At 37.3% G+C, this 13,605-nt stretch overlaps 1 protein-coding gene across 1 annotated transcript; it reads left to right on the forward strand.

The window, feature by feature from the left end:
* Positions 1-1,499: 1,499 nt before the first annotated feature.
* Positions 1,500-13,597, forward strand: LOC118809407 (hyaluronan-binding protein 2-like). Its single transcript, XM_036572698.1, has 13 exons — positions 1,500-1,682; positions 2,163-2,199; positions 6,121-6,222; positions 8,122-8,232; positions 8,329-8,445; positions 8,618-8,734; positions 8,882-9,035; positions 10,031-10,125; positions 10,217-10,493; positions 11,712-11,854; positions 12,086-12,220; positions 12,339-12,484; positions 13,100-13,597. Exons 1-13 carry the CDS (start codon positions 1,530-1,532, stop codon positions 13,256-13,258), a joined length of 1,746 nt encoding a protein of 581 aa, XP_036428591.1. The 5' UTR covers positions 1,500-1,529; the 3' UTR covers positions 13,259-13,597.
* The last annotated feature ends 8 nt before the right edge of the window (positions 13,598-13,605 follow it).

The following is a 13,605-nucleotide window of genomic DNA, read 5'->3' on the forward strand; positions in this document are numbered from 1 at the left end:
AACTTTTCTAGCCTTTACGGTACCGATTTAGCAGCCCGGAGACTCACAGACCAATCGCATGCAATGTAAATATCACACGTGACGCTACTCAGCCAATCAAATCTGTGCAATACGATGAGCACCGAGACTCGAGTGAGTGACGCACACACAGGGGAGGGAGGAGGTGAGAAACAGCAGTCAGAGAAGAAAGTGAGCCAGAGGAAAGTTATTTCACGTGGCGTGCTCTAAAAAGAGAAAACTGACAATAAATGAATTGTACTTTATTTGATTTGCTTGTGTTTGTTTATAAATGTTTTGCCTTTGATTAGTTGTACAGCACTTTGTTCATCTTTGGATTGCATTACATCCCAACCCTGTTATCACTTTACTGATGTCAAGATGTAACATGCTGCTAAACACAAGCTTAGCAACTGCTGATATATTCATCATTACACTTCCTGTGTTGTCCAGTTTGTGCTATATAATGAGCAAACCAACACTGAATGTTTTTTTTAGTGCAGAAAATCATAATTGTTATTGAAAATATTACAGTTAATCTTTTATCCCAATCTCTACTCAGTCACTTTTGGCTGAAATTTGTGACCTATCAATATGAACAAGTCTGACTATCCTCTTTTGTCAACTTGGGATTCCAATCAAAGTCCTTTAAGGAAAGTCTGCCCACTTGATGGCCAACTTGGCAACGCCCCAGGTCAGTTAGTTCTAGTCAAACAAAACCTGACTCCTATCTTTTTGAATGGACAAATATAAAATCAGAACTAAAAGCAACATTAACATAAAAAACAGATGTGAAATCACTGATGAAATCTGACATAAACAGTATAAATAGTTTGTACTGTTTGGTTCAAATAACACAAAAAAACGCACATTTTCAGCTTGTTCTGGCCACTGTGCATTTGCGGTCCTCCACAACAAGGGGGAGCTTTTCCTGCTTGTGGCTTAACCAGCAAGCCAACTGGGTCATGTTATTGAAGAGTGGGACTTTCCTTCTAAACAAACACCATGTTGAGCATTACGATCTTTCCCATTCATTTTCCAACTGATGACCTGTCTCCTCCTTTATAACATCTCTGTTAACAACTCCTGGCTTGTACTGCTAACCAGTGCTTTTTACAGCATGGGCCCCTGCGTGTGGTCCAGTAGGACTGTATAATCTTCTGATATTTAATGCATCAGTAAAGATGAGTTCAGGAGTCTAATCCAAAGTAAACGTTATAGCATGCAAACATAGCCACTGACCTAGTGGACAGATAAGTTAAGCAGAACTGAGCTCACAGACCCTTTAAGCTCATGTTAAATGTTAATAGCACTACAAAGGACAAATAAGTGTGTGAGAATTTATTCAAGAACTGACATATAGTGTCATACAATTACATTTGCATGCTTGAATGAAGTTAAACATGACTTAGCATTAGCCAAGGCCAAGACAGGGGGTGTGTGATGTGTGCTGGGGCACATGGTTGGACAGAATGTAGAATCAATGTTGTAGGCTAATGATTACCCCCAGAGAGAAAAGAGAAACAGTGTGAATGTCCAAGAAATTACTTTGGACATCATTGCCTCAGTGCTGTGGTGCACTCTTTCCTAAACAGCTAGTGTCCAGTATTCACAACAACATGCTCCCACTGCTGCTGCTACTGCTGGGCCTGCAAAGCTTCTGCCAGCCTGCAGGAGCAACTGAGGTATGTAACAGCTTTTCTACTGTTCAGTCAGTTACATGAAATGCTGAAGTACTCGTTAAAGTTGTCAAAATTTCAGGTTTTTGAACAGAATTGCTCAGTGACTTTTCCACTGTGTTCTCCAATTGATTTACACAAGACACGGTGCATTCCGCAAATTGGCTGAATCAGTGACTACACTGGACCACGGCTGCCAATAAACAGCATGTTCAACCTTTGGAGTTATAGGCTGAAATGATTCCTGTCCTTTCCTTGTTCATGTAGTTATAACACCCCTCACTGCACTCTAAGTTACAGTGCAGGACTCCATATAGATATAGATATATTAATACTGATATATTCATTTCTGTGGTGACACTCGGGTCAGTCTATTGATTTTTCTTCAGGCCTACTTTAAATCTTTATGTACTCAGGGCTGTGGACTGTGATTAGTATTGTTTGTATTGTAGTGATGTGTTACTGGAAGTGTGTTTACTGTTTCAGGACCTTTGGTGGGAGCTCATGAGTGGTATAGCTGAGGGTAAGTTCCACAGTCTTTGAAGCTAAAGACACTTTCGTTTTTGTTATTTAATATACTTTCAGTGTACAGATTCACTTCAAATGTATATTTTTTTTACTTGTTTTTGTAGGCGTATACAAGGATTTGTTTAAAAAACTAAATTAAAAGGGAAAAAGTATTAAAACACTATTAAAAAGAAGTGTGTTGAGGACACATCAAATAAATTAAATTCTAGATATTAATGTGGCAATAAATAAATAAATAAATACATATTTATGTGCAAATTGCAGTTGATGTCATTATAAAAGACATTGCCATTGGCAAGATTTCATGTTTAGAGCAGCAATCATAGTAATGGAAAAGCTACAAAACAATTGCAGAGACCTGTGTCAGTTAATTGGTTTGGTAATATGCAAGTGGAACCATAACTAATCATCCACAGACAGGTGTGCCACACAAGCTTTCATGGTGCACTCTCAGATTGCTGATAAAGAAAGTTAAGAAAGAAGCCAGCAGTCAACTGAAAATGACCTGAAAGCAGCAGGAACAGTTACACAGAGAATGACAAGCAATGACCTGCATCATTTTAATATCACACTTTGGTAACACTTTACATTAAGGGTCGCTAATCAATCATTAAATATATAATAATCAACTATTAGTTTCCCATTATTTAGTTATTAGTTAACTCTTCATTAAGCATTAGCTATTACTTAGTAATTGATTAAGCACTTATCAATTAGTAATTAAGTACACTGTTAGTTGATAAGTTAGTTTGTCGTTAGTTTGTGGCTTACTTACTCATTATCTGTGTGCTAATTGCTGCTTATTACATTGTTAATTAACTAATAAGTATTTTTCTTCATATAAAGAAGTAACGTGATAACTTACTAGCACTTATGTGTTAATCCCGCTAATTATCTGTTAATTAACTTTCCATCACCTCCATATATTCAGTTGCTTCACTTTTTTCACTTTGGTTCATTAAAGATGCTTATGGTCACATCTGACCGTAAGATGAGCGCACACAAATTCATGGACGGTTTTGTTATTCATCACGTTCATCTTGGCATATCTGTACTCATATCTGGTAGGAGTGCATGTAAATTTGGGCAAAAATGCTGGATATGTGGCTAATTAATCAAAACTATTATCAACATAATCTGTAATTGCAAAAATAAGAACAGTAGAAAATTTCAATAATACTAATTTGTGTGCATGACAGTCCAGTACAAAAGTGGATGTACTTACTTTACATGCACATTGATATAAACAAGTGCTGCAACTATTTCATGTTCCATTTAAAGACACATTACACTGTGCTTTTGTTTCATACTACTGACTCACAAACACAGCTTCAGTCATACACTGCAATAATACAGTGTTTATTTTAGGGAATTAATTACACTAAACTATCACTCTACTATGTTAACAACACTGAGAGTATTTAGTTTTATTTCACATTTTATTTTTTTCCAGTTGTTTTCATTTTAATACTAGTAAGTTTGGTCAGCAGTGGAGGAGTACACTCACTGCTGGACATCAAACTCCACCCACGAGCACAGCCATTAGCTTTCATGCCAAACACTGACATTGTATTGGCTGGCTACTGAAACATCTGCATGAATTAGTGTGTGCTTCAAGTAAATGATATGTAAATGAGGTGCTGGTCGGCTGGTTTCATGCACTGAAGCTGATTTATCATTTATGCTCAAATCTCCACTTGTTTCCACATCGTACAAACTTATTATGAATCATCCGCAGAGCAGTTCATACCTTATAAAAGGCCAAAAAAAGGTGTTCTTTTTTTCCGTGACTTTGATGATTAATGGCCATTAGATCTTTACATTTTGACCATTAATTACTTCTTAAATTCCTCTTACTTAACCATTAATTACTGATTTTGTGTTGTCACTTTACTTGGAGGGACACAAAAGCAGTAATTAATGGTTAAGTAAGAGTAATTTAAGAAGTAATAATTAAGTAAGAGGAATTTAAGAAGCAAAGAATGGTTGATTAAGTGGAATTTAAGAAGTAATTAATGGTCAAAATGTAAAGATCTAATGGCCATGGACCCTTTTCACAAAGAGTCGCGATTACGTCCGGATTAAGCATTAGCAGTGAACTATAATGCTCAAATACTGAGCTACAACAGACATATGTTAGTTTTTGTGCACTATCATGACAAAATGGCCATTAGATCTTTACCGTAGCTAGCTAGCAACGCTAGAAGCCATTTCTAACTGTAGCTGGGTTCCCAAAATAAGTTAGCTTTCATTAGCTGCTGCCACCAGCCGGCTAACGTGGAGCAGGTTTTGTGACACATTTAGCTACATGATGGCAGTGACTTCTGACATAAACGCAAACAAAAACTTTTACATGTAAAGTCTATTTTACTGTATTAGCCGACGGTAGGCTAGCATTCTACAGTCGCTAATTAGCTAGCCTGCCATTAGCAGTTTGAGCACCAGCTTCGTATGAGCAGCAAACTTTAAAGCTAAGTTAGCTCTAACGCTGGCTATGTTAGCGATCTGCCAAACAGCATTATTCTTATAGTTTCATGGCAATTTTTGAAGCAGCACTTCAGAAAACATCCACCTTTCATTGCTCAGTCAAAAACGCGACTCCGAGCTGAAAAAAAACATCTGAAAAAGCTGCTTCATGTTAGCCGGGCTAGTTTGGTTAGCAGTAGCTTCTAGCCAGTATAGTTAGCTTAATATAAACAGAGTCTATAACATTCATGCTACATATAAAAGCTCTTCTTTCTTTTGAAAACAGAATATTACCGAAATCGCTGGCGTGTTGTACAAAGACACAGAGGGTGCTTGATGTGAAGCAGCTGCAGCAGAACTGCAGTAAAAACAACTTGCAGCATTTTAGCTCTGTTTACAGTTAAATCAGCGCCTCCGTCCACTTCTTACTCTCGCTGTCACAACCGTGCAGGAAAACTAAAATACAGCTGTTGTAGCTCCGTGTTTGAGCGTTATAGTTCACTACTAAACATTTTGACATCGCGTCTGCAGTAGCTTTATGGAGAGGAAGTGAGTTTTACCCTGCTAATGCTTAAACCGGAAGTAACCACGAATCTTGTGAAAAGGGCCCATTAATCATCAAAGTTACGTAAAAAAAGAACACCTTTTTTGTCTTTTATACGGTATGAACTGCTCTGCGGATGATTCATACATTCAAGTTTGTACTTTGTGGAAACAAGTGGAGATTTGAGCATAAATGATAAATCAGCTTCAGTGCATGAAACCAGAATACCAGCACCTCATTTACATATCATTTACTTGAAGCACACACTAATTCATGCAGATATTTCAGTAGCCAGCCAATAAAATGTCAGTGTTTGGCATGAAAGCTAATAGCCGTGCTCGTGGGTGGAGTTTGATGTCCAGCAGTGAGTGTACTCCTCCCCTGCTGACCAAACTTACTAGTATTAAAATGAAAACAACTGGAAAAAAATAAAATGTGAAATAAAACTAAATACTCTCAGTGTTGTTAACATAGTAGAGTGATAGTTTAGTGTAATTAATTCCCTAAAATAAACGCTGTATTATTGCAGTGTATGACTGAAGCTGTTTCACGTTACTTCTTTATATGAAGAAAAATACTTATTAGTTAATTAACAATGTAATAAGCAGCGATTAGCACACAGATAATGAGTAAGTAAGCCACAAACTAACGACAAACTAACTTATCAACTAACAGTGTACTTAATTACTAATTGATAAGTGCTTAATCAATTACTAAGTAATAGCTAATGCTTAATGAAGAGTTAACTAATAACTAAATAATGGGAAACTAATAGTTGATTATTATATATTTAATGATGGATTAGCGACCCTTAATGTAAAGTGTTACCCACACTTTTACATCATTTAGTAAAGCTTGATTAGGTTTTGCAGCAAATTACAAGCCTATTTATCTCTTTCTCAACAGTAGTCAATGAGTACTTCTATGACTACTCTGAGGAACCAACAGAAACTGACGAGGCCGTCGACAGCAACATTGATTGGCTGTATGACCTCTTTGATGAGGAAGGTAACAGACATGCAACATATTTTTTGTCTTTTTTCAAATTTGTTAACTTGGTAACAAATTGTTCTCACTTAAATAAGTGAGTTTATCTCAAGAAGCCAAACTACGTTTTTACTTTAAGCATATTGAATATGTATCATTTAAAATATGTTTTTAAATAAGAAATATAAACAGAGTACTGCTTTAACTTGAGTAATATTTTACAAAAGGTATCTATATTTTCCTTTTTTTTGAACTGATAAACAAAACATTCTTGATTAAAAAAAATACCAAAAAAACAAACAAACAAACAAACAAATTAAACTTAAATAGCCAGGACCCATCAGTGGGTCCAAAGCTTTACTCCACACCTCTATAACCTAAGGATAACTTTGCATTACAGTTTGCATTGTTGTCTATGTAGTTGCTGAAAAATAACCCTTAGTATGTAATAAGCCTGGTATTATAAGAGGTTAATGTTTATACTTGCAGTTTGTGTTTTAAATGAAAAACTTTGATTGTTTGCAATTGCGCATTGCAAAGGAATTCACAAGACTATTGTTACGTGTCGTTATTTTCTTCTTTTTCTATTTGGTTCATATGTTTTGTCCCCAAACTTGTCCCTCAGTTTTCGAGATATCGACAGTGTTCCAACTCCGGAATGTTTGGTGTGGTTTGGAATGGTGTGCTTGTATACAGTTTTTGATTGGATGTACAGTTTTTGTACAGTTATTGTTAATTGAAGATTTTTTTTTCCCATAGGAATGAATGGGGTGCAAACGTTTGTGCACCCAGCTTATGTTACAATGATAGACGTCCATTAGTAACACTCTATTAACCATGTAGGATATCACAGCAACCACCAGCAGCCACTTTGCAACCCGCTAGCAATCATCTGGGATACCCTAGCAATTTGCTTTTAACACCCTTGCAACCATCAGACATACCATGGAAAACACCCTAGCAACCACCTGGGGTACCATAGCAACCACCTTAGCAACTGCCTAGCAACACCCTTGCAATCACCTCGGACACCATAGTAACCACTTAGCAACACTCTAGGAACCACATAGGATACTATAGCAACCACTTAGCAACACCCTTGCAATCACCTGGGACACCATAGCAACCACTTAGCAACACTATAGGAACCACCTGGGATATCATAGCAACTACCTTAGAACAACTTAGCAACCAGCTGGAATACCACAGCAACAACCCTGCAACACCTTAGCAACCACAAAAAATACCAAAGTAACTGTTTGGCAACACCCTAGCAACCGTTCTGGAATTGCTAAAGTTGTGCAATCAGTCTGCATTTTCTTTAGGAAATGCACTTTTCTAGTTTCTATTTCTTGCTTAATTTTTTTAACTAGCCTTTTAACTTTGTGCCAACCATCCCAATAATATCTGCCAACAAACCCCATGTTCGGGCAGGTTGGTGCAAGGGCACAATACGAGTTTGGGAATAATTTCTGGCATTGAGAGTGTCTGTTTTTTAGCTATGATGTTCAGCTTTCATATGTTACTAGCTTATCCTGATGTATGTTATGCCTGGAATATACTATAGAGGGTGAGACCATGCTAACCCACTCTTAAATCCTAGTGCTGCATTTTAAAACTATTGGCACCTTTTATAACGATGAACTAAATACAACCAATCAGTGTTACTACAAAAAGGTTTCTCATTTACCTGAGTATATGAAATGTTTAATAAACAATAAAGTTACCAGCTACACGTTTTTCAGGATTTTCTCTTTATGTTAGCTGTGTGCTATTCTGAAACGCTGTCCTTTATATTACAACAGTTTAGCATTTTGTTTAACAAGTCTGTCATATATTTGATTTCATGCAAAAAATAATGTCAAATATGCTTAAAAGGAATTCTCAGGATCTGATCTATTCTTTCTCTCTCTCCCCTAGATGTGTGTGACCCAAACCCCTGTTTGAACAATGGAACATGCAAGGCTGGAACTGATGGCCATTTCAAATGCACCTGCCCTCGGCCCTTCAAGGGCAAAAAGTGTCAAGACGGTTTGAAGCCAATGCATAAATACCATTTCTACTCATTGAAAACCAAGTGGTTAGTGCTCCAGTAGTTTGCTTTTCTCTTGTTCTTTTGTCTTTCAGTTGAGAATCTGTGTAAGAATGTTAACTGTGGTCATGGCGAGTGTGTCCGCATTCCAGAAGAGCCTTTTTACGAGTGCAAGTGCAGAGCCCCCTACAGGCCTCCCAGGTGCAAAAGACGTGAGTGTAGCCACTCTTCCTCAACAGCACTGTCTTTCATTAAAGCGGTTCTGCAGTGTGCCATTCTTTCACTTACAGAACAGATTTTAGTATCATTTTCAGTAAATATTAATTTCAGAAAAGGAAATATTATGCACATTATTGCATGTTTGAATGTATTTTTCTTGTTCAGCTTCACCCTGTAAACCCAGCCCCTGTTTGAATGGAGCAAGGTGTGTAAGGGGGCGTAAAAGAGGCAGCTTCCGGTGTGTGTGTCCTGACGGCTACACTGGAAAGTTCTGCCAAGTTGGTAACGTGGCCTTCTGGCGTACTCAGTCCACTACAACTGCAACTGGCACAATAGTTTGATTCTGAGTTATAAAAAAGTTACATTTCTCCTTTCCTTTCTTCATACCTTTATTTCTGATGTGCTATTGATGAATGTGTGTTGCCTCAGATCCTGATGACTGTTATGAGGGAGATGGAGAATCATACAGAGGCTTTGTAAGTGAAACGATGAGTGAACTGGAGTGTTTGCCCTGGAATTCTCACCTCCTACCATACAGTGAATTTGATGAAGATGATGGAACTGGACCGCATAACTACTGCAGGTCAGAAGTGTATGCTTGTGGCACTCTTATAAAAGTTAGGCTGAGATAAATTTGTGAAAGGAGTAAACATTCTGTGTTGGCATTTTTAAGAAAACTCTACTTTTTGCCAAAGTAACTTTCTATGAAATTACTGAAACTTAATAAAATTCTCTCAACTTGACTGTCAGTCCTACAAAACTCGGTTTTAGTTTAAATAGAAAACATTGCAAAACATTATAATTAATGTGTATCCTATGAACTTCGTTGTTTTTTGGAAATATATACTATTATATTATATTTATATTATATTTATATTTATACTATTATATATATTTATATAATATATTTCATATTTGATGCCGGTAACATGTTCCCAATAAGTTGCAACAGGAGCGGACTGTTTACCACTGTCTTACATCACCTTTCCTTTTAACAGCACTTAAAAATCATTTGGGGACTGAAGACACTAATTAATCCAACTTCAAAAGAGGAATTTTTTGCCATTCTTCCATTATGCAAGTCTTCAGCTGCACAATGGGGCCTGACTATGCAGTCATGCTCTTGTAATTTGTGCAGAATGTTGCTTGATGTTGAAATAAGAATGGACATCCCTGAAAAAGATGCCATTAAAGGCATGTGCTGCTCCACAATTTGAATATCATTCAGCATTAATGGTGCTTTCACAGATATGCAAGTCACCCATGCCATGATCACTAATATACCCCCATACCGTGACTGACCCCGGCTTTTCAACTTTATGCTGGTAACAATCATGATGGCCTTTTACTTCTTTGGACTGGAGAACACAATGTCCATAACTTTCTGGTGGCATTGTGTGATTTACAGACTTATTACAGTCTCATGATTGGTTTTCTGAGCATGAAGTTTTAGGTTCACAAGCACTTTCTTGACCTTACATCAGCAAGCAGCATACTTAACTTGAAACTTTTAGCATAAGGAAGTAAGAAAATCACCAAATTAGAACTGTGTACATCCTGAACATTTCCTTCATTCAGGAACCCAGATGGGGAGAGCCAGCCCTGGTGCTTCGTCAGATACCAAGGCAAACTGCGATGGGATGACTGTGCAGTTAGACGCTGCCCTGAACCAGGTACCCCACACCCACTGACCCACCTGACTCTCTCACTTCACAGACGCTTTGCCTTATTTTAACAACAGTTTCTACTAAACTCTACTAAAAGCTTCAACAACTGAACCAACAACTACTGAAGAGCCACCTACTGAACTTACTGAAATGGTCACCACGGTCCCTCCAAAGAAGGACTTCTCTGAGTGTGGGATGACCCAGCCTGCCAGGGCTCTGGGTAGGATCTTTGGTGGAAGGAAAGCTCTACCTGGAGCTCATCCCTGGCAAGTCTCTTTGCAGGTCCGCCGCAAACGCACTTCTGACCCCTTCCGTCACATTTGTGGGGGAATCCTCATCGACTCCTGCTGGGTTCTCACTGCTGCTCACTGCATGTAAGTGTGGCCTCTGGAGGGCAGTGTTGCTACACAGTACTTGTAGTGATATTGGGGCTACAGTCAACTAAAAATAGACACAGTAGTTCAACAATAGAACACTGGTTTGGTATAGCATTTCCTTATGTAAGCATTAAGTATGATGCACAGACATTAATTCATTATTCTTCATTCTTTGCATTTTGAATAAATGCAATAAAACAGTAAGCCTTGATAGGTCGTGTGTGGAGCAGAGTATTTAATGATAATGATAAAATATGCCAGTGCTTAGTAAGTCATTTAATTTGATAATCATAATCGATAATTACTGCTTAGGAACCGTCTGTTCTAACTAATTTGATTTGAGGTAGTAAATTAGTGAATCACTGCTTAGCAAACTTTCTTGCAGGTTTATTCTAAGAGGTTTTGAGAATTTCTTCTTTCATTTGACAGAGGAAGTAGTTCTTAGAGACAGTTGCTAAAAAGTGATTGCTTGAGTGTTGTGTTTTTTTTTAATTCATTTGATTTATATGGAGGCAAAGGGTCACTGTAGACAAAGAAATTTACAGTTATTTACTAGCTGCAAAGTTGCCAGTAATGTACTGTAAATTCGCAGTAAATGATTATAAATGCTTTTTTTATTTTATTGTACTGTAAATATGCTCCACAGTTATTTACCATAAATATACAGGACTTTTCTGGCAACTCCGCAGATTACTGTGAATTTTATGATTTTTTACAGTGTATGGTAGTTCATTCGTTTCAGGCCAAGGAGAAAAATGTAATTAATATCTTGAAAATAATTAATATTTTTTTCAAAATATTCACTTGATATAATAAAATAATATTTTTTTTCTTGAAATATTAACTTAATATCTTAAAGTAATTCATTATTTTCTCAAAATGTTGACTTACTATGTCAGTATTGTTTCATAATATTATCACTATTTTAAAATGACAACTTAATAACTTAGTACCTCATAATAATGAATTATGCCAAAATAATTACTTACTTTGTGATTTGTCACTTGCCATGTGAAAAACACTTTATTCTGCAAATAGCCAACTCTGCATTAATTCTGTACAAACTTATTAAAAACCACTGTGCTGTTCATGGAATAATCATTGACCATTATGTTGCTTGGCCACCATATTGTTGTGTTAATAATGGCGAGTCAATCAGAAACTTTTGTAATGCTGAATTACAGTGTTTGTTACCTGTGTGCATTCACTTAACAGCCAAAGGATAAATGAGATGCAGGTTGTTCTGGGTGGAGTGAACCTGGAGAAACATGAGGCTGCAGACCAGACAGTGGAGGTGGAAGATTACATCGTTCATGAGAACTACACAGAGACACTTGATGCCCTCTACAATGACATAGGTCATCCACTAACACACTCTCTACTGAACCATCCAGTGTAAAAAGAGATTAATTGAAATGACTTGATTCAAATGTGTACATATTTTCCACATAAATGTAAACAATATATTCATATGTTATTATAAAACACAATTAAAACATGAACATAGACACAACTAGCTTCTGCCTACCATAGATACACTGGTTTGACTTGAATGTTGATGACCATCTTATTGTTTTATCCAATCTCAGCCCTACTCAAACTGAAGGCAGTAGATGGACAGTGTGCCAATGAGACCAGGTTCATTAAGGCTGCCTGTCTGCCCACTGGTCCAATCCCTGATGGGACGGAGTGTATGATATCAGGCTATGGAGTCACAGAGCATGGTGTGGCCATCTTCCTCACTTCTTATAACATGTGCTGCCCCTTTTTTATTATTTGGTCTCTGTTAGCTATTATATAAGTCTGACATACCTATGATGTATACATTCTTTGTCTGTGCAGATGAAGAAGGTTCCAGTCAGCTGTTGGATGCAAAAGTTCTCCTGATCTCCCAGAAACGTTGCATGGCTCCTACTGTCTATGGGAACGTGCTGGATGATGGCATGTTCTGTGCTGGACACATGCAAGGAGGAGTGGACTCCTGTCAGGTGGGTGTCTATTATTGCAATGAATGACTAAAAAAGGATTAGAATACTGATTTAATCTACTAAAGTTAAAGTGATATTTTAGCGAACAGTTTTACAGTTTCCCCCTCCCTTATTCTAAATGAACAGTCAAAACATGTTTGGTTTCTGAAGTTTACTTCTTTGGGTTTGCACTAGAGCTACAAGGCTAATGTAGCTAACAAGTAATGGATGCCTATACAGCACCAAGCATTACTCCACAAAGCTAAATCATCACGCACTTACCTCAAATCATGTCAACTTTATAGGAAGACTTATAGACTTGCTTGTGTGATTTCTGATGCTGTACAACATACTGTTATAAGAACAAAAGGGACACTTCTCATTAATGCCCATGGTTTTGGAATGGGATGATAATGTGTCCACATACTTTTGGCCATATGTGTACCCACCTAGAAGCCTGAATTTTGTCTGTAGTTTTGTGTAAAATTAAATAAGCTTCAGACACCAAACATGTCTTGGATAATCTACTACATTTGGGTTAGAGAAAAATTGCGTATCACTTTAAAGTGTGAATGTGATAAAATAGGCATAGATATTTGTTTCTGCAGTTGTTTTACTGGCACCTTCTCTTTATAGGGAGACTCTGGGGGTCCTCTGGTCTGTAAGCAGAACGGCATGCATTATGTCTATGGAGTGGTGAGCTGGGGTGACGCTTGTGGCAAGAAGAATAGACCCGGCATTTACGCTCGTGTCACCCATTACCTCGGCTGGATCAAAGAAAAGATGCGCTCCTAGTAAAATGGAGTTACAGGGAGATAGTATGAACATATCTGTGATTGACTGAAACAGTAATAGTGACATGAGTCATGAGTCACTGTGCAGCTTCAAAACCTTTATTTCTGGATCTCATGGTCTTACTTTACTATCTTTGAGCTGTTTTCTAATGGCATACTCACAAAGCTGAACCTGTCAGGCAAACTGTATATCAAATATATCTTAATTAATTATAACTCTTCTGCCTACGGCAGTCTAAGAACTTAGCTGTCCACCAGTGACTCCACAAAGCAGTCATACATTTGATTTTCATTATTACAAACTGAGACTGTTAAATAAAGTTTTCTTGCTATTTCAAAATAGTTTTT

This window comes from Colossoma macropomum, unplaced genomic scaffold (assembly GCF_904425465.1).
Source record: "Colossoma macropomum unplaced genomic scaffold, Colossoma_macropomum, whole genome shotgun sequence".
Lineage (NCBI taxonomy): Eukaryota > Metazoa > Chordata > Actinopteri > Characiformes > Serrasalmidae > Colossoma > Colossoma macropomum.